This window comes from Garra rufa, chromosome 10 (genome assembly GCF_049309525.1).
Source record: "Garra rufa chromosome 10, GarRuf1.0, whole genome shotgun sequence".
Taxonomy (NCBI): domain Eukaryota; kingdom Metazoa; phylum Chordata; class Actinopteri; order Cypriniformes; family Cyprinidae; genus Garra; species Garra rufa.
The window spans coordinates 6,901,260-6,924,343 of NC_133370.1; the positions used below are offsets into that span (position 1 = coordinate 6,901,260).

Here is a 23,084-nt window from a genome sequence, read left to right on the forward strand (position 1 = left end):
AAAAGCATAAATCAGACTTAGAAGCTATTTGCATTCAATAAAGCTTCAAATGAAATATGATTTTTAATCATTTCAGCAGTTTCTATTATCAAACCTCTTCCTTCCGTCCGTCCTTCGAATTAAAAAAAATGAATGTTTTTTTTTTACATATACAGTATGTATGAAATTGGCTAAGGTCATGTGATACAGTATAAAGGTTCAAAATATGCATTAACATACATACTTTTAATATCTCGAAAAAATATTCTAAACCTCTTTGTTATTTATGGTTCTAACACAGATTCTGTTATCATTTTCATGCATAATGTTGCATATGACAGCATGCAAATGACATACAGTATCGTTTATTTGTTTTGAATAAACAATTTTTAAAGGATTTATCAAGCCACAAAAAGAAAAGAATAAATTGAAAACTGATTGTTTTTTAAAAGTAATAATTTTGCTCTAATTACTGTTATTGTGTTATAAAATTTCACTAAATAAATGTTAAAATGTGGAAATCACAAATATATATGCACAATGACAATAAAGTTAGATCTAATTATATCCAGACAAATTTAATATAGAGCCATAAATAATGAAAATAGATTTCTAATATTTTTTCTAGATATTAGGACTGATTATGTATATTAATATTTGTATATTTTAAATATTCATGAATTAATTAATATTTTAAACATTTTTTGAATGAAGAAGTTTGATATTAGACAGTCTTTTGACTGTTGAAAATGTATACATACATTGCATTTATTTAATCCAAAGTACAGAAAAAACTGTAAAATTTTGAAATATTTTTACTATTTCAAATAATGGTTTTCTATTTGAATATATTTTAAAATGTAATTTATACCTGTGATTTCAAAGTTGAATTTTTAGCAGAAGAGTCTTCTTTAAAAAAACATTAAAAATCTTACTGTTCAAAAACCTTTGACAGTGCATTTATGTGATGTATGTTGTGTGTATTTCAGAGCGGCAGCGGCTCTCCGGTGGGCCATCGGTCAGCGGGTCTGCGTCTGGGTCTTCCTCCTCCTCCTTCTTCCTCTTCCTCATCCTCTCACGCCGATATGGACAATAAACGGGGCGGCGCAGACCAGACAAGCACGGGACGAACACGACGGGTAAGTTGAATCAAGACCAAAACACACAGCTTCTTCGATTTAGAGTATATAAACGCCTCTTTTAAGATGTGTTTGAGTTCATCCTGAAGTCTGTGTGATTTTGGCTTGTGCTTCCATGTTCAGCTAAATTACATCACAGGACTGCTGACTGCGATTGAATATTAATGCTCATTATTTATTTAAAGTGATATCATTTCATCCCTGATTCACTGACTTGTGAATTCACTCGCCAAACCTGAGGATAAAACTGCTCTGGAGACACAATGCAGCTTTCAGTGTCAGTTTAAGTATCAATAAATCTCTGAAGGTTCTCCCACAGTTCCCTTGGAGAAATAAAATATAGACATAAATGAGGCAATAGTTGTCATACAGTAGGATTATAGACCTCTAGAATTAATGTAGGTTTAGAAATTTGATGAGAAACATTTGAGTTAATATTGTGATCAGTCTTATTTTAGTATTGTTTATATATATTTATAGCTTTTATTAATATTTTGAATTAGTTTTTTTATACTTTCAGTTGCGATTTTAGATTTCATTTCATTTTTAGTCTTTTTGTTATGTGCCTTTGTTATTTTATTATTATTATTATTTGTTATTCTAGTGCTTCAGCTTAAACCTATGTCATTTAATTGCCTCTATTTCGCCAAGATACCAAAGAAAATACAATATATATATATATATATATATATATATATATATATATATATATATATATATATATATATATATTAATAAAATGTACCCTTACGACTGGTTTTGTGGTCCAGGTTTACATGTAAATATCTAGAGTCCTACGATTTCCATGATACAGAATCATGTCAAGTCATGAAAATTTTGCTGTATAATGCAGGATGTCATGAAATTTGCCAAAATGTGATATTTAACCACAAAAAACACAAGAATTGAATCTCCAGAGCTGCTCTGAGAGTCTGTATACCAGCATGTTACTATTTCTCTGAGAAAATATCTTCATATACATACAGAAACTAAGGTTTTCACTACATCTCCCTAAAATAAAAGTTGTATTATTCAGAATCTAAGGAGAAACTTCAGAAAAAAAATTAAATTTAATCTAAAGTCTCAATTTTCTTTCTGTTTAACCTTATTGTTGAAGTATTTCGAGCTTAAGTTTGGGTTGGTCTGATCATGTGTGTTTTCTGCAGGAGAGTGGCGGTAAAAATGAAGACGCTCTCAGAAGAGACGGCACTAAAGAGGTGAGAAAATGGTTACTCGCTTTCTGTTTCTTTTATTAGGCTATACAACAGTTGCCAGCAGACAGTTTTGTTCTAGTAAAGTTAGTTACAAAGTTATTTATTTCCTGTTGCTGAAGAGTAGCCTGCAGTTAAACATTTTGAGATACTACACATTATTGGTCGCTTCAGGTGTAAACAGAGTGTAATTTTTTTTTCAAAATGTAAAAAAGAAAAAGAAAAAGTTATGAGTTTTTGATTTATAAATCTGGTAACTTTCATTGACATTAGCAAGTTGTCTTACATTATATGTGACCCTGGACCATAAAATCAGTCATAAGGGTCAGTTTTCTGAAACATCTGAACGCTGAATAAAACAATTAAATTTGGCTGAGATACAACTATTTAAAAATCTGGAATCTGAGTGTGTAAAAAATCTAAATATTGAGAAAATCACCTTTAAAGTTTTCCAAATGAAGTTCTTAGCAATGCATATTACTATTAAAAATTTTGTTCCAGTAAAATTGGTTACATAGTTATTTATTTCCTGTTGCTGAAAAGTAGCCTGCAGCTGATTGGTCCATATTAATGAACATTCTGAGATATGACACGCTATTGGTTGCTTTAGGTGTAAACAGAGTGTATATGTAACCCGATCAAAATTCATGAAGGTTTTTTTGTTTTTTAAGACATTATGAGTTTTTAATTTGTAAATCTTGTAACTTTCATTAACATTAACAAGTTGTATTAGGTTATATGCGACTCTGGGCCACAAAACCAGTCATAAGGGTCAGTTTTCTGAAATTGAGATTTATACATCATCTGAAATCTGAATAAAACAGCTTTCAATTTGTATGGTTTGTTAGGATAGGAAAATATTTGGCCGAGACGCAACTATTTGAAAATCTGGAATCTGAGGGTGTGAAAAATCTAAATATTGAGAAAATCACCTTTAAAGTTTTCCAAATAAAGTTCTTAGCATTGCATTTTACTATTAAATATTTTGTTCCAGTAAAGTTGGTTACATAGGTATTTATTTCCTGTTGCTGAGGAGTAGCCTGCAGCTGATTGGTCCATATTAATGAACATTCTGAGATGTGGCATGCTATCGGTCGCTTTAGGTGTAAACGGAGTGTATATGTAACCCGATCAAAATTCATGAAGGTTTTTTTTGTTTTTAAAGACATTATGAGTTTCTAATTTATAAATCTGGTAACTTTCATTGACATTAACAAGTTGTATTAGATTATATGTGACCCTGGACCACAAAACCAGTCATAAAGATCAGTTTTCTGAAAATGAGATTTATACATCATCTGAAAGCTGAATAAAACAGCTTTCAATTGGTGTATGGTTTGTTATGGTAGGAATATTTGGCAAATCTGCAATCTAATGCAAAAAAGACTAAATATTGAGAAAATCACTTTTAAAGTTTTCCATATGAAGTTCTTAGCAATGCATATTACTATTAAAAAAGTACGTTTTGATAAATTTATGGCAGAAAATTTACAAAATCCTTAGTAATTCCTTAGTATCTTAATGATTTTTGGCATAAAATACATTTTGACCTATACAATGTATTTTTGGCTATTGCTACAAATATACCTGTGCTACTCAAGACTGTTTTTGTGGTCCAGGGTCGCATATAGTGATCGATTGATCATTAGTTTAATACTTTAAATATCTAGAAAAGGCACAATGCTTGGATTCACATTTTTTTTTACATGTTACTATTGATCAAACACTATATGATGTTTTAATGAATTACTAATGACTATTATTAAAGGCTTAATTTGGCATCACATTTTTTCTGGTAAACCAAAACATTAGAAATTGAAATAAAAGTAAAGTAAAAGTAAATACATGTAAAAACTAAAGTAAAAAGTTTCTTTCTGTTCAAACTACTCAACCCAGAAAAACATGCCAAACTACCAGGAAAATATTAAATATAATCAGAAATGTTGTTCTTTAGTGGTGTTTGCTGAGGTAATTTAACAAATCATTTTGACACAAACTAACCTGTCCTGCATCGTTTGTCTGGGCTTTAAATTATATTGTAAATTGTACTTTTAAATCCCACAGCCTCCTATTAAGGCATCATATCTAGCTGACATTTGCATGGGCAAACGCTGTAGTTGCTTTGAAGGTAGCATGATTTGAAGTTTTTGATAACATCTTGTACCGTCTTTGTTTGCAGAAAAGTGCATCACCTGCAGGAGTCTCTCCCAGATCCACGGAAGGGAACGGACTCAACAGTTCTCCGGTTCTCCGGAAGAATCCGTCCAGAGAAGGCTCTTCCTCCCCTCGATCTCAGCCACGCTCACCCGGACTCTGCAAGAGTCCAACTCAGGTACGGAGTGGGTCAGACGGCACCTGAAATAATTCACGCAAATACTCAACATTTTACACAAAACAGGGTCTAAAACAGACATTTGATTTCAATAAAGTTAATAAAAAAATACCTAGAGCACTATGATTTCAATGCCACAGAATCACAGAATCCAGTCATGAATATGGATTTTTGCTGTATAATGTGGAAAGTCACGAATTTGCCAGTATTTGGATGAACAGATCAAAAATAGGACTGTACACTTAATCAAATCACAATGTGGACCAGTGTCTGTGATATTGATTCGCAAAAGACTGCTACTGAAATATAAAGTGGTGTTTTTTGAGGACATGAACATCATTTCCAGAGCTGCTCTGAGAGTCTTTGTTTACCAGCATTTCACTGAGAAAATAAAATAAGGTTTTCACTACCCAAAATAAAAGTTTGGTTTTCTTAAAGTAACATTAACAACAAAAATACAGTTTTTTTAAGGAATATCACACACATATCCATGTCTTAAATTAACCAGTAAACCTCTGTTGTGCAGCACTTTGTTTGCCAAAGACTAAAAGGAATTGTTTCAGTTTATTTTGATTACATTTTAAAAGTTTCATTAATTTGTTGAAGTATCCGTTTGATTACTGCAAAATAAAAATAAAAAAATCCAGAAATAAATAAAAATGAAACAGACTTCATAGGGCGGTATTTTTGTTAAAATGTAAAATAAATATTAATTTATTAAGGTTTTGTAAGTTCAGAGATTCTGTTTTGATTAATAAAATTGAAATAAACCATTAAATCTAAAAAAAAAATTAAAAAGAAAATCATGTAATTTTTGTCTTACTGTTACAATTTTAATACATTATTACATTGTTAAAGGTTTATGAATTCATTGATTAGACATCCGTTTGATTATTAAAATGTAATTAAAAAATAAAAACGTAATACAGAAAAATTAAAACCAAAAACCGAAATTAGGGAAAAAAAATTTCAAAACACATTTGGAACCCTGGACCATAAAACCAGTCATAAGGGTCAATAAATGTATACATCCGAAAGTTGAATAAATAATCTTTCTGTATATGTATGGTTTGTTTGAATAGGACAACATTTGGCCGAGATACAACTATTTGAATATCAGGAATCTGAGGGTGCAAAAAAAATCTCCTTCAAAGTTGTCCAAATGAAGTTCTTAGCAATGCATATTACTAATCAAAGATTAAGTGTAGATATATTTACAGTAGGTACTTTACAAAATATCTGCATGGAACATGATCTTTACTTAATATCCTAATGATTTTAGGCATAAAAGAAAAATCTGTAATTTCGACCCATACAATGTATTTTTGGCTTTTGCTACAAATATACCTTTATAACATTTGTTATGTTATTACATTGTTAAAATATTGGTAATTCAACTGATTAGGCATCCTGTTTTTTTCTAAATGAAATTTAAGTAAACCATTAAAAAGTATAATCCAGAAAACTTATGCATTTCATATTGTCCTATTTTTATTAAAATTCTACTAAACGATTACATTCATTGTTAACGTTTTGTGTATTCAGTTGATTAGACATCTTTTTTAATTAAAAAGGGTTTAGGAAAAAATAAAACAGCTTTTATATGGCTCTAGATATCATATCTAATAGTCATTATTGAAAAAATGCAGTAATGAGAAGCTTCTGTGCACTTGGACATGGTTTAGTGGTTTTACTCTGTGTGTTTTCAGGAGAAAGTGAGATCTCCTTCTCCTTCAGCGTCCCATGAATCACTCTCTCCTGGCTCTCCTGCACCTCCCCGCCCTCTCTCGTCCTCCACCCGCGGCCCGTCTCCCCCTCTCAAACACTAGGTAGGTCCTGACTCATGCTTTTACCGTTTACAGTAAACGTGGGCGGCAGGGGGATGGTTTTCAGTCGGATGTGATTTCATCCCTCGCTCGCCTCCAAATGGTTTTTCCAATTCCTGCAATTCATTTTTGGTGACGAATGGTCATGCACCTTGACGTCTGGTTTTCCTCACAGGACCCACTCCTACCCACGGAGTGAGACTAGTGAAAGACAGCCGCTACCCCTCCCCAGCCCGCCCGCCCCCCAGAATGCACAGGGGCCAGTCCCAGAATGCACCGGGTCGGCCCCAGAGCGCTCGGGTATGGGCATCAGGTGCCTTGTCAGAAGCCCTTCATCCGTCCTCGTGGCCCTCCGAGCCGAACTCTGAGTGAACCGCATCTGTGTTCTCACACGCCGGGCGTAATCAGCCAATCAGCTGTCTGGCAGCTCTGGCAGCCAATTAGAACGAAAGCTGAATATTCTGGTGAGTAATATATTCTGCTTTGGGTGTGTGTGTATTTGAGTGAGTGTATTTATTTAAAATGTATTTAAAAGTATAATATGTATAATGTAATAAATTATATGATAATATTTAATATTATCATATTATAATATGTAATTTTTTTTAGTATATTTTTTTAATTAAATATTTATTTACACACACATTTAAATAACGCATTCAGAAGGCATTAAAAATAAATAATTTATTTTAATAATATTAATATATTAAACATTTAATATTACATTATATATATATATATATAATGTACACATGTGCACATTTAAATAATACATTAAGAATGCATAAAATAACAATTAAAAAAGAGACAAATAGATTTTATTAAAAATATGAATATATTAAACATTTTATATTACTTTTATATAATATACTTTTTAATATTACCATATAATATGTGACTTAATTTATATATAAATATATATTATAATATATCTATTTACACATTTAAATAATGCATTCAGAAAGCATAATAAAAAATAATATAATTCTATACACATATGTGCACATTTAAATAATACATTAAGAATGCATAATGTAGAATATATATTTCAAAAGAGACAAAAACAGATTTTATTAAAAATATGAATATATTAAACATTTGTATATTACTTTTATATAATGTACTTATTAATATTATCATATATGTGACTTAATTTATATATAAATCTATATTATAATATATCTATTTACACACATTTAAATAATGCACTCAGAAAGTATAATAAAAAAATATATAGACTTATTAATATTATCATATAATTTATTATGTTATTTAATATCATATGTTATATATATACACACATATATGCACATTTAAATAATGCATTAAGAATGCATAATATAAAATATAAATAATAAAAAATAGATTATTATTAATTTACATTAAATAGTTTTATATAATATATATTCTACATATTATTTATATAATGTGATCCTAAAATATGATTTATTTATATTTAAATAATGCGTTAAGAATGCAAAATATGACTATATTAAGCATATTTCCTGAATATACATGACTATTGTATGTTTACATGATTATATTGTCCAAAACAATATATTTACTAAAACACCTTTTTGTAAATGAACAAAGAATACATTTTTGTTAAAAATGTTGAAAATATTTTCTTTATTAAAATTACCAGCAATGTATATTTTAATAATTGCACATTTTCACATTTCACTCGTTTTTTTTTTTACATGTTCACAAGGCATTTATAACTCTTTTTACTTTTGTACTGACACAAATATATAATTAGTGAGGAAAAAAATCTAGATTAGATTTTTGATGATTGAAGACAAAAAAAACAAATCTTTAATATTTTTGAGTCAGATATTATGAAACATTAGATACTGTGTTTGCTAAATGAGTAAAATCATAACTTCATGAACATTGCTGCTGAAAATATATAGTTTATTTGAAGATGATGTAACATCCTAATGTAAGGTTTATTAATTTTGTGGGCTCTTAAAATGTAGATGTTTCTGAAAGCGTGGTAACAGAAAAACTGCAGCGCTGTTGTGTAATCCTGCGTGCTTTGTTTTGTCTTTCAGTGTGACAGGCAAATGGAGACAAGATACGGGCTTCTCCGTATCACCCCCACACAGAAATGGACTGAGATGCTTTTACTGCCAATTTTGTGTCAAAACGAGTTCAAAACAAAGACATGGAAACTTCTAGACAAATGGACATTGAGGTGTTCCTGTTACAGCGCCATTTCACTTTTTCCCCCAAGAAATTTGGACTGTGTCAGTAAAGAGCTGGAAACACCCCGAACTCATCACATCGCTTCCCCTCACTGAAGCAGACTTTAATAAAACTGTCATTTTGAGTGCATAGCATTAGTTTCACACAGCATTCAAAGAGAAATTAGGCAGTTTTTGCTTAGAATAAACAGGCTTCTGTTGTTTATATATGAATGCTCACTTTATGATGCTAAATGAAGCAATAAAGCATGAAAATCTGTTTTGTATTGTGAATAAAATCATGGTTAAAAGATGTTGTTAGTTTATATTCACAATACAGCACAATTTTGACTGCTTTATTGCATTTTAAAATGGTTAATGCATATTAAGACATGTTAATCAGAATCAGAATCAGAATCAGAATGAGCTTTATTGCCAGGTATGTTTGCACATACTAGGAATTTGTTTTTGTGACAGAGCTCCACAGTGCTACAGAATGACAGTGACAAGACGATACATATTATAAATAGAACAATATAGAGGTATACAAGACAGACAATGTGCAAAAATAGCAAAGACATTTGAATGGAAGTAAGTATGTGCTTTAAATAAATAACGGAAAAATGAATAAAGAATGTATAGTGTTGTATGTTCCACGATCAAGTGTTCATGAGATGGATTGCCTGAGGAAAGAAACTGTTTCGGTGTCTGGTCGTTCTAGTGCTCAGTGCTCTGTAGCGCCGACCGGATGGTAACAGTTCAAAAAGTGAGTGTGCTGGATGTGAGGGGTCCAGAGTAATTTTGGCAGCCCTTTTTCGTACTCTGGATAAGTACAGATCTTGAAGGGTAGGGAGGGTTGTACCAATGATTCGCTCAGCAGTCCGGACTATCCGACGTAGTCTTCTGAGATCAGAATTTGTAGCTGAGCTGAACCAGATGGTAATTGAAGTGCAGAGGACGGATTCAATGATGGCAGAGTAAAACTGTTTCAGCAGTTCCTGTGGCAGGTTGAGTTTCCTCAGCTGGCGGAGGAAGTACAGCCTCTGCTGGGCCTTTTTCACAATGGAGTCTATGTGAATGTCCCACTTCAGGTCCTGAGAGATGGTATTTCCAAGGAACCTGAATGACTCCACTGTGTTTACAGTGCTGTTCATGATGGTGAGTGGGGGGAGAGCAGGGGGGGTTTTCCTGAAGTCTATGATCATCTCCACAGTCTTGAGCGTGTTGAGCTCCAGGTTGTTATGACTGCACCAGACAGCCAGCTCTTTTACCTCCTGTCTGTAAGCAGACTCGTCACCGTCCTGAATGAGGCCGATAAGTGTGGTGTCGTCTGCAAACTTCAGGAGCTTGACAGAGGGGTCTTTGGAGGTACAGTCATTTGTATACAGGGAGAAGAGCAGTGGGGAGAGGACACAACCCTGAGGGGCGCCAGTGCTGATAGTACGGGTGCTGGATGAGAATTTTCCCAGCCTCACTAGCTGCTGCCTGTCTGTCAGGAAGCTGTTGATCCACTGACAGACTGATGTGGGCACAGAGAGCTGAGTTAGTGCACAATGTTTGATTAAAATATCATTTTATTAAATAAAATCACTTGTCTGTTTCTCTCCTGTTTTTTGTTGCACGGCTTGATTTGATTTAGTTTTACTTGATTAAAGTAGCCTATACTATATCTAAAAAATGAAAACAAAATTACTAAAATGAAAATGTAAAATATCAAAAACATTCAATAATAAGAAATATGTAAAAATTACAAAAACAAATTGATAAAAATAAATCTAAATAAAAAAATCATATACAAACATTTTAAAATACGTAAAATACTAAATTACTAAAAAAATTAAATTAAAATAATATATATGAAAGATTCAACATTCAAAAATAAAAAATGTGTAAAAATTACAAAAAAATTTGTAAGACTAAAAAAAACAAATATTAATGGAAAAAATATAAATGGTAAAAAACAATAAAAAAAAATTTACTAATACTAATAGACAAAATTATTAAAATGAAAATTATATAACAAATTCAACATTCAATAATAAATAATGTGTAAAAATTTCAAAAATAAATAATAGAACAGAAAAATCTAAATGTAATAAACTATATCTAAAAATGAAAAACAAAATTATTAATACTAAAAGACAAAATTAAATTCAACATTCAATAATAAAAGTGTAAAAATGACAAAAAAGTAATAAAACAGAAAAATCTTAATATTAATGTTAAAAAACCATATCTAAAAATGAAAACAATAAAAACAAAATTACTAATACAAAAAGACAGTTACTAAAATGAAAACTGAAATATATATCAAAAACATTAAATAATAAAAAAACAATATTCATTTTAAAACTTCATACATTTCAAATACTTAAAATACTAAATTACTAAAACAAAAAAATTTATTGAAAAAAATGTATAAAAGATTCGACATTCAAAAATATAAAATATGTAAAAAAAAATGTAGTTATGAATGTTTAAAAAAAATCATACATAGACATTTTTAAAAACTTGTAAAAATGACAAAAACAAAATTACTAAAACTATAAAAAAAGTGTTTATATTCACAATGTAACAATTTTGACTGCTTTATTGCATTTTAAAATGGTTAATGCATAATTAAGACATTGAGTGCACAAAATTTGATTAAAATATCATTTTATTAAATAAATTCATTTGTCTGTTTCTCTCCTGTTTTTTAACCTCTTAATTGTAAACTAGGACAGTTCTAGTGTTATAAAAGGCTGTAATCTGTTGTTGCACTGCTTGATTTGAGTTAAACTGTGTTAAAGTATACTATTACTATATCTAAAAAATTAAAAATAAAAACAAAATTACTAATACTTAAAAGCTAAATATTAATTTAAAAAACATTTTAAAATACTTAACTAAATTACTAAACAAAAATGAAAGATATATAAAAGATATATATGAAAGATTAATTTAAAATTACTAAAATTAAAATTACTCAATAATTACAAAAACATTCAACAATAAAAAACATGCAAAAATGACAAAAACTAACATAAAAAAACTAAATATTTTTAAAAATAATTTACAAACATTTTAAAATACTTAAAACACTAAATTACTGAAACAAAACAAAAATATATATATAAAATTCAACATTCAATAATAAAAAATGTGTAAAAATTACAAAAAATGTATTTAAAAAACATGTAAAAATGACTAAAACAAAATGACTAAAACTAACATAAAAATAAAAAAACTAAATTATTTTTTGTAAATAATTTACAAACATTTTAAAATACTTAAAATGCTAAATTACTGAAACAAAACAATATATACTGTATATAGCCTATATAAAATTCAACATTTTACAAATTAAAAAATGTGTAAAAATTACAAAACAATTAATTGAAAAAAATGACTAAAACTAAATGACTAATACTAACATGAAAAACAAAACAAAAGAAAAAACAAAATATTAATTAAAAAAATCATTTACAAACATTTTAAAAAACTAAATTATATATATAATTAATAATATATTAGTAATTTAGTTTTATAATTTATATATATAATTCAACATTCAGTAATAAAAAAATGTGTAAAATTACAAAAAATGCATTTAAAAAAACTAAATATCAATGTTAAAAAAAATCACAGACAATTTAAAATACTCGTAAAATTTACAGAAACACAATTACTACAACTATAACGTGTTTATATTCACAATACAACACAATTTTGAGTGCTTTATTGCATTTTAAAATGGTTAATGCATAATTAAGACATATTAAGTGCACAAAGTTTGATTATAATATCATTTTATTAAACAAATTAATCGGTGTGTTTCCTATGTTTTTAACCTCTTTTAATTGTAACCTAGCACAGTTCTAGTGTTATGAAAGGCTGTAATCTTGATTTGAACACTAGGCGGTGCCATAATCAAATACATATCCATTGGATAGGGTTTATGTTTGCTTTGCTCCATGTGGAACTTGTTATGAGATCTTTACCCCCAATCTAGACAAACGTAATGGCTCCACTGTTTATTTGCAAACTTTTCCAAAATGCCATTAATGCTAATCGTTAAAAATGATTTGAAATGTGTTGAAACCTGCTCAGCTGACGTCAGACTCTTGATAGATTTAGTGCATCTAAAATCATTTGACAGATGAGCGAATGTTTTGGCTGAAGTGGCCAACAGTTTTATCTGACTGATGTAAGACAGCAACATAAAATATTGCCGGTCAAACACAGGTCACACATCCCAGAATGCTTTGAGGATGAAGCACTGGAAAAATTTTTGGGTTGCAACTTTATACTAGCACTGATTCTTGATGAATGCTGCGACAGAAGTGCAAAATTAAAACTTTTGAGTATCAAGGGTTTGTTTTGGAGTAACATGTTCAGAGGTTTGTATTATGATGTTAAAACTTGCTTTCTTATGAAATGTGTGTTTTTTAAATTTTTTTATCAATCCCTCAATATGTCGACATTCATACAGATTCAAATACTAACTGAGAAATATGGCATTGGAACTGAACTGATTTATTTTCCATTTCATGAATTGTCACCAAAGAAAACCTTACTGTGTTCACAAACGCATATTCTTCTAGTGTTATTACAATAGTTATTCTAATAAACTATATCATAGAAAAATCTGTGGCTTGAAATAAAAGAAATATTAACTGAAACAAAATATAAAATACTTTAAAAATTTTTTATTTCAGCTAGTTGATTAAGCCACATTTCTCTTTTTCATTTAGTTTAAGTTGATGTATTGAAGTATACTACATCTAAAAACATTTTAAAATAAAAACAAAAAAACTTGGAAAATCTAAATCAAAAACTCAAAACTTCAAAAAATACAAATTTTAAATAATTGAAAACTGAAAATATATATCAAAAACATTCAATAATAAGAACCAAAACAAAATTACTAAAACAAACAAACAAAAAAAATCATATACAAACATTTTAAAAGACTTGCAAAAATAATGAAAACTAAATTACTAAAACAAAAAGTGAAAATGAAAAATATAAAAATATATAAATTTTATATAAAGATATAAAAAAATTAACATTTAATAATAAAGTGTCAAAATTACAAAAATTTACTAAAACTAAAAAATCTAAATATTAATGTTAAAAAATCATACACAGACATTTTAAAATACTTGTAAAAAATTACAAAAATAACATTACTAAAACTATAAAATAAAAATGACAAAAACAATATTACTAAAGTAAAAAAATATTCAACTTTCAATAATAAAAAACTTGTAACAATGGCAAAAATTACTAAAATTATAAAACAAAAAAAAAAGATAAAAATGAAAACAAAAAAATCTAAATATTAATTTAAAAAAATCATATTGGGACATTTTTTAAAATACTTGTAAAAATGCCAAAAACAATTACTAAAACTATAAATATAAATGATAAAAACAAAATTACTAAAACTATTTATATCAACATTCAGTAATGAAAAACCTAAATTGACAAAAAATTACTAAAACTATACAATTTCAAAATAAAAAAAAATTAATAAAAAAAAAATCATATACAAACATTTTAAAATATGCCAAAAACTAAATTACTAAAACATAATAAATATAAATATATAATAATTAAAGAAATATATATAAAAATTCAACATTCAATAATAAAACAACTGGTAACATTGAAAAAAATTACTACAACTATCAAATAAAATAAAAAAAAAAAAAATCTAAAAATATATAAATATTCATTTCTAAAAAATCATATTGGGACATTTGAAAAATAAAATAATTATTAAAAAAAATAAAAAATAAAATCTAAATATTAATTTTAAAAAAATCATACACAGACACTTTAAAATGACAGACAAAATTACGAAAACTATGAAATAAAAACGAGAAAACAAAATTACTAAAACAAAAATTTTTTATTAAAAAAAAAAAGAATATATATATATATATATATATATATATATATATACATATACATATACATACATCCACTAATGGAAAAACTTAAACTTAAAATGACAAAAATTACTAAAAATATAAAATAAAAAATTAAATAATTGAAAAGAAATCTAAATATAATATATACTATAATAATAAATATAATACATAATATAATATAATATAATAAAATAATATAATAAAATATATAATATAATAAAATACTTGTAAAAACAACAAAAACAAAAACTATAAAATAAAAACTAAAGATTAATAAAAAAAAAACATTCAGTATTGAAAAAAACTAAAAGAAAAAAGACATTTAAAGGAAACATAGAAAATGACAAGAAAAATTACTAAACCTTTCAAATGAAAATGCAAAACAAATGAAAATACTGATAATAGTATCTCAGTATTAATTTATAAATCGATGTTAATGTCAATAAAAATACTGTGCTTTGATAGTTAATGTTCACAGTGCATTAACTCAAACGAACAACTTAAGTTGTGATTTTAACATTGCATTAGTAAATGCTATAGAAGTATTATTCTTTCTTAGTTCAAGCTAACTAATGAACCACACTGTAAAGTCTTACCAAGAATTTAATGCAATTGTACTTTTGTGATGATGATTAAGTGATCATCTCTGATTCATTTCGAAGTGGAAACTTTTTTTGTTTTGCCCCACATCTCAAGATTCAGTGCAATGGAAAAACTCCTTTTGTTGGATCACATGGACAGCAAATAAAGCTCTTTGTAGTAGCAGAATGTCACATGTCCATGACACAATACATGAATGAAAACAGGCAAACCAGCCTGAAACCAGTCCCACCTATTCATAGACACTGGATAAAGGAGATTTTACATACGCACACTCCTTAAAACTAACGCTTTGCCTTCTCAGACACTTCCAGTCCTGCCTGCAGAGAATCATTTACCCAGTTACAAAAAAAGCTGAGGGGAATCAACAGTCCTTATACACCATCCTGATGAAAAGAAGCAGGATTTATGTGAGACTTTTTTGGCTGCTTCAATTCCCACGATTCCCTTGTACAATTGTCTCTGCATGTGTTAGATAAGGACAAGTTTTTGGCTGAACGGCACCGGACTGAGTTTCACAAAAGTTAATCCAATTAAATACACGCGCTGCATATGAAATCACATTCTTAAACGCATGCTATAAATAATTACGCTTGAAAAAAAAGTTCTGTGCATTTATGATTAGTGATTTAAACAAACCTTTAACACCAAGTATGAGCAAGATTAATAACGATACTTGGCCTAGCAAGCATGTATTTTAGATAACAGATGTTGAAATATGAAGTGTTAACAACTGATAAGATAAAAGCATTAAAGACATCTGCACTGTGAACTCTGAGGAGTTTCAAAACTTCTCACTAATTTCCGTTTTGAGCTCGTTTACAGCAATAGCAGAGCAGAAACATTACAGAAAAACACGCTGTACACTTTTTTATTGTTATTTTGAACGTTATAAACAAACAAATATAAAACATACCAGAAAACAAAATTATATGTGCAACATTTATATGCTATACACTCAAAACTTCTTATAAAGTCACGGATGCCAATCATAATAATTGGACTAAATAATAATTGGTTCATATAAAATTACTGGAGCTCTAAATATAAGTGGTTTAGAATTATTCGTTTTTAGGAGAAAAGTTCAGTAGCTTCAATTTAATCAGAAAATATTTTTTCTTTTGGTTTTGACAATTATTATAGTAGGTTCGTTGATCATTTTTATAAATGTACACTACCAGTCAAAAGTTTTTGAACAGATTTTTAATGATTTTTAAAGCCTGCATTTATTTGATCCAAAGTACAACAAAACAGTAAAATGTTAAAATATTTTTACTATTTAAAATTACTTTTCTATTTGAATATATATATATATATATATATATAAAAAAAGTACTTTCTTCCTGTGATTTCAAAGCTAAATTTTTAGCATCATTACTCCAGTCACACGATCCTTCGGAAATCATTCTAATAATATGCTGATTTGCTGCTCAAAAACATAAATATAATATAGAATAAATATAGATAAAATATAAATAAATATAATATAGATAAATATAGAAAGTCCAGAAGAACAGCATTTATCTGAATTTTTTTATCTGAAGACAAAAAATGTCTTTATCATCACTTCTGATTAATTTAAAGCATCCTTGCTAAAAAAATGTACTCAACTGTATTGATAATAAAAATGTTTCTTGAGCAGCAAATCAGCATATTAGAATAATTTCTGGAGGATCATGTGACACTGAAGACTGGAATAATGATACGAAAAATGCAGCTTTGATCACAGAAATAAATTACATTTTTAAATATATTCAACTAGAAAACAGTCATTTTAAATAGTAAAAATATATTACAATATTACTGTATTTTGGATTAAATAAGAGCAAAGGAGACTTAAACAAAAAAACATTAAAAATGTTACTGTTCAAAAACTTTTGACTGGCAGTATATAGTTTCACATCCAACCAGTTTTTGATAATGATGTACTATCTTTGATTAAGTTGTGCTATTATACGCACAAACTTACAACAACCCTGCAAAAATACTCATGATTGCTCTGGAACATTCAGCTAGACAATACTTGCATTTTACACACATTGGCAAAAGTGTAAACATGAGCCACACTCTTCTTCACATTCAGTGTGTAAGTCACTCTGTGAGCTCAGTCCTCATTTATTTTAAGGCCGTTTGGATTTCTGCGACTAAATCAGAGTCACAAGAGAGTCTCTGTTCCACATAGAAGCAAAAAAAGAGGGAGACATCATTCATATTCACTAAATATAGTGTCCATAAAAAATTGCAGCATTAGCAACTCACAGTAGACAGCAGGTTCTGTTGTGCAGGGTTTACATGAGCAATTGTCAACAAATGTTTTTTTTTTTTTTTTCATAAATGACATAACGGGTTTGCGGGGACAGGAAAAATAATAAAAAAATAAAAAGAATTGTTTTTCCTCCAAAAATAATGTGAGAGGGAAAGTTTTCATTTTAAAAAACGTTTTCCCACATTAATAACATAATAGCTGAGAGAAAAAGTTAAAAATATGTGACCCTGAACCACAAAACCAGTCTTAAGCAGTCTGTAGCCAAAAATACATTGTATGAGTTCAAATGATCAATTTTTCTTTTATGCCAAAAATCATTAGGATATTAAGTAAAGATCATGTTCCATGAACATACTTTGTACATTTCCTACTGAAAATAATTGTTGATTAGTAATATGCATCGCAAAGAACTTCATTTGGACAACATCAATGGAAAGCTCATTTAATCCTTTATACTGCTTTTATATTATATTATACATCGATTTAACAAAATTGACCCGTATGGCTGGTTTTGTGGTCCATAGTCACATTTATACCAGAATATTTGTTTTTGAAAAGAAGAAATGTGTGGCATTCTCCTTTTTAGCGGTAAAAAAAAATATTGTCTAACGTTAAACCTAAAGATAACTATTTTTAAGATTATTAATTTAGCTAATGGGTGTTTTTAAGACAAGATAGCATGTCCTAATATTTTTCCACGGGCAAAGTACAGACTTACAGTGGTTGTATATCAATTTGCGTAGATATTTTTAATAATATTTTTCAAGATCACCTGACCATTCAGTAAAAAAAAAAATAAAAATAAAAAATTAGCGATGAATTTGAATTGATGTCTTGGAAGGAGGCGGTTCGAGCTCCGAATTAACATTAACATAAATTAGAAGTAGATAAAATGAGGTAAATTAGAGTAAAGGATGAGTATTTGTGGAGACAAAATCTCAGATAAAATTGTCACTGGAGCGATAGAGAGGTAACTGTTAAGTGGAAACTTTTAGACCAAATGATCGCAGCTTACGTTTAAAACGTAATTTCGTCATACACAAAGGCGTGGCGTGAAGAAAATAAGTCTAACCTGATTCTTGAATCCGCTGGAGATTTTGACAGGCGTTTTCATTGGAAACAGGCACATAAAACTAAACAATCATTACGCTGTGAAAACATTCGTTTCGAAAGTCCTTTTTCAATCTTCTTGTCATGTTGGGTAGCCCCGCCCCGTAGTGAATTTTCATTGGTTCAGAATCAGTTTACAGCTTTATGATTGGCTGATTTTAACATTACAAGCAGCATTTCAGGTTAGAACTCGGTGACGATAATATTTAGAAATAAACAGCTGTTTAACGTATTAAAGTTAAATGTTGAATAGGCTGGTTAGCAATACTCATTTCCATGAAATATACTGATAAATATGTGCCTCGGTTAGCTAGTGGTTTTCATTAAACGGCATGTTATGAGAGCGAGCAATGCGATAAAACTACAGTTGAGGTCATTGTTCATTGTTTTACCAAAATAAGAGAGATCATACAAAATGCATGTTATTGTTTATTTAGTACTGACCTTAAGATATTTCACATAACAGTTAAAGTTAAACTGCCTGCTGTTCTTCAGAAAAAATCTTTCAGATCCCATAAATTCTTTGGTTTTCCAGCATTTTTGTGTATTTGAACCCTTTCCATCAATGACTATGATTTTAAGATCCATTTTTCACACCAAGGACAACTGAGGGACTCATATGCAACTATTACAGAAGGTTTAAACACTCACTGATGCTCTAGAAGGAAAAACAACGCATTAAGAGCTAAGGGGGGAAAACGTTTTAAATTTGAAGATCAGGGTAAATTTGATTTATTTTGTCTTCTTAGAAACATGCAACTATTTCCTGTAGCCTCTGAAGGGCAGTATTAAATGAAAAAAAAAAAAAAATGATACTTGGGCAAAATGAGGAATTTGTACACATCTCTATTCTGTTCAAAAGTTTTCACCCCCAGCTCTTAATGCATTGTGTTTCCTTCTGGAGCATCAGTGAGCGTTTGAACCTTCTGTAATAGTTGCACATGAGTCCCTCAGTTGTCCTCAGTGTGAAAAGATGGATGTCAAAAGGGTTCAAACAGACAAAAATGCTGGAAACCCAAAGAATTTATGGGACCTGAAAGATTTTTCTGAAGAACAGCGGGCAGCTTGAACAACTATCACTAAATGAAAACACACAGCCGTGGATCATTCAGGTAACAACACAGTATTAAGAATCAAGGGGTCATTTATTATAAATTCAACTACTATTTTCTCTTATTGACATGGCAAACAACTTTTATTTAAAATATCTTATTTAAGTCAGTACTAAATAAACAATAACATGCATTTTGTATGATCCTTCTTATTTTAGTAAAATAATTAACATTTTGCAGATTCTGAAAGGGGGATGTAAACTTTTGACCTCAACTGTAGATTGAAATCACGACTTGTCATGGTAGTCTTTAGCCAACTAATATTAAAAAGTGTTGTTTTATAAAAATCATTCATGCTATGCAGAATTTCTTGTAGATGTGTGCGGATATAATAACTAGTTCACCAAAATGTTGTTTAGAAAAGTCCCTAAACCTACCGCCACAGGAAAATAACATTTCTTTATATATTAAAAATAATAATAAGTCACAAAAATTGTATAAAATATCTAATTGTCAATGTGAGGAAGACCTTTTTTGCCAACTGTTCCGTGTTCAGACTTCTCTTCCTGGATTTCTTACTCAGGGAAATGTTAATTCTTGTCTTCTGATGGCTTAGAAAAGATGACTTTCTTTCCCATGCCGAAAGAATCCCTTCGAACAGCAGAAGTACGGCTAGTCAGTAAATGTCAACCGGTGGTTTTGAGGTTGTCATAGAAACGACCAGTTCCCCTTGGAGAAGCTCGTCTTTGTCCTCCGATACAATAAAGTCCCTCACGGTTCATTAGATGTCAGGCGATCTGTGCACATGGCGTATATGAGCGTGCATAAGACAAAATTCGGTATAAACACGGTCTGTAGAGAAGTATAAAATCTAATATTCAGTGTTAGTTCATGCATTCACTCTCTCTCTCTCTCTCTCTCTGTGTGAAATGGGAGCTTGATCCTGTGGAAGAGAGCGCAGTCAGTGCCAGTGTACAGTGTGTTTGGCTGTCTGTACCAGACGTGGTGCAGCATCCAGTGCTTCTGTGTGACTGCTCTCACAGGTCAAAGGTCAGGCTCATACAGGCCTGCTGTATGGGTAATGGTTTCTGTCCGTGTCTGCGATCTGAAGGCTGGGTTTGCGTTCGCTGTCTTCGTTTTCAGCATTTTCTACATCCTGGCAACGAGGGGGGCGCTCTTTGAAGAAGTCAGAGACGTATCGCACCTGTGATGGAAATGAAAAGGTCTTAATGCAACTTGCAGATTTGTAGAACACCAAATAATAATAATAATAATAATAATAATAATAATAATAATTATTATTATTATTATTATTATATAAAATTATTTTTTACATATCGATTATATTTTAAAATGATTTATTATTTATTAAATAAATATATCATTATATTTATTTAACCTTTAACCAGGAAAAAAAAAACTATTTATATAGTATAAACACTTTATTTTTATCATTATTTATTTTATATTTTTTAAAATAAATATATTTTTAATTATACAATTTATAATAAATATATACACACACACACACACACTCATTTATTATTATGTTTGTTATTTATTAAATAATATATTTATTTACCTTTTAACCAGGAAAATAATAAAATAACAATATATAAAGACATATATTGTATACTTTATTTATTATATTTCCGACATTTAAGTATATTATATATACACACTTTATTTTATCAGTTTATTTTTTTATTTATCATGTTATTTATAACATTATTTATCATTTATCACTCTTTTTTTATTTAAACACAAAAATAAAAACTCTTGAATTCTCTTTTGTAGTTTAAAAGTTAGGCAGTACAAGTAGTTTCACAAAAATATGACTAAACAAATTAAAGTGAAAATGATTTCAATTTTTTTTTTAATATAAAAGAGGATGTTTCCAGTATATTTAGGATCATTATGATTTTTACATGTTGACTGTATGATAAAAAAAAAACAATATTATAATTAATGGCGTTTAATTTCCAGTGGTTGATGGATTTCCTATGAATTTAATAAACAAATAAATAAATATTATATATGTTTTTTATTCATTTTTTTTTTTTTATAAACATTGTTGCCTAAAATGTTTGGCCTATTGGTTATGACAGCAATATTGATAACAACAATTATTATTTCTTACTATAAACATTACATTTAATTTATTAAATATTTATTATACATTTAAGTTATTATAATATATTATTAGAATATATTAATATTCATCATATTTATTATTATTATACTATTTATAAATATGTTTTTTATTTTTTTCATTTTTATTTTCATTTAAGCATTTTACTGTTACATTTCCTTGTAAGTTTTATTTTGATTTAGCCTTACTTTTATTCATTTTTTATTTTGGTACTTCAATTTTTACTTATTTTATTTCAGCTAGTTGCCAAAATAACATCTGTAATTTTCACCTTTTTTCACTTTTTAGTTTTTCGTCTAATTCATCAACTTTATTTTTTAGATTTTGACTGTATAGTTTTAAAAACTTTTACCAATTAAATTAACACTTTGTTACAATTGAAAGAGTTTAATTTCAGGATTCCTGGTGAAAGAAAACTTTAATAAATAGTAAATATATATATGAACTATCCCTTTAACTGCTTAATTCTTTTTTTCTCCGCCAAAATTCTTTTCAATTATTTTATTGTGGAGAAAAAAAGCTAATTGAGTGCATAACTTATTTATATACTTACATATTAATTCCTTTATCAGTATTATTTAGTTTCATTTGGGCTTAATTGTGTACAGAATTTTGCAAACAGGATATGCAAACTATCAGTTAATAATTTGTTCTTTTGGTTTTAAGGTGAAATATGACATTGGACATTAGATTTCATGAGATTGACCCCACTCACCGTCAGGACTGCGACCAGTGCCCCTTGCAGGAGACCCACGACCACGTCGCTCCAGTGGTGCTTGTAGTCAGACACACGTGTGTATCCCACATAAATGGCAAAGGCCACCAGGAAGAACTGTATCGTGGGCCGGAGGAGGCGGGCCCACTTGGATGCCATACGTGCCTGAACATACAGCTAGAGGAAAAACAACAACGGATTACACAAGACTTGAAAAATAGAACATGCAAAGAAAATGGAAAATCAATCTTGAGGGCTCAATAGCAGGAAAATCAATACAAGTCATTGCAATGCTTTAAAAGCTACAGGAAAGCACCTTGTGTGGATATTGACAAATACTTGACAAATACAGACATGTCTACACATGAGCGAAGCAACCAGAAAATTATGTAAACTTTAACCAAAAATAAACAAAAACAAAAGAAAAACAATGATGTGAAGAGAAAACATCATGCAGGTTTGAAATAACATGAGGGTGAGTAACTGATAACATCAGCTATAATTATTAGGTGTACTGTCCCTTTAAGCACCACATACTGTCTTGATTTAAAGCTGGAGACATGTTTAAGGTGGTAGTTTATTGTCTCCGTGGTGT

At 29.1% G+C, this 23,084-nt stretch overlaps 2 protein-coding genes across 2 annotated transcripts in view; one reads left to right on the plus strand and one right to left on the minus strand.

The window, feature by feature from the left end:
- Positions 1 to 9,473, plus strand: part of tle2c (TLE family member 2, transcriptional corepressor c) — a 31,611-nt gene extending 22,138 nt beyond the window's left edge. The window contains exons 8-13 of the mRNA XM_073848525.1: positions 969 to 1,118; positions 2,285 to 2,335; positions 4,509 to 4,661; positions 6,371 to 6,490; positions 6,663 to 6,951; positions 8,542 to 9,473. Coding sequence (XP_073704626.1) covers positions 969 to 1,118; positions 2,285 to 2,335; positions 4,509 to 4,661; positions 6,371 to 6,490 — 474 coding nt within the window. The 3' untranslated portion in view covers positions 6,663 to 6,951; positions 8,542 to 9,473. The remainder of the gene's footprint in view (positions 1 to 968; positions 1,119 to 2,284; positions 2,336 to 4,508; positions 4,662 to 6,370; positions 6,491 to 6,662; positions 6,952 to 8,541) is intronic.
- Positions 9,474 to 15,793: 6,320 nt separating this feature from the next.
- Positions 15,794 to 23,084, minus strand: part of plpp2a (phospholipid phosphatase 2a) — a 47,024-nt gene continuing 39,733 nt past the window's right edge. The window contains exons 5-6 of the mRNA XM_073849100.1: positions 22,490 to 22,666; positions 15,794 to 20,826 (exon numbers count right to left, since the gene is read on the minus strand). Coding sequence (XP_073705201.1) covers positions 20,680 to 20,826; positions 22,490 to 22,666 — 324 coding nt within the window. The 3' untranslated portion in view covers positions 15,794 to 20,679. The remainder of the gene's footprint in view (positions 20,827 to 22,489; positions 22,667 to 23,084) is intronic.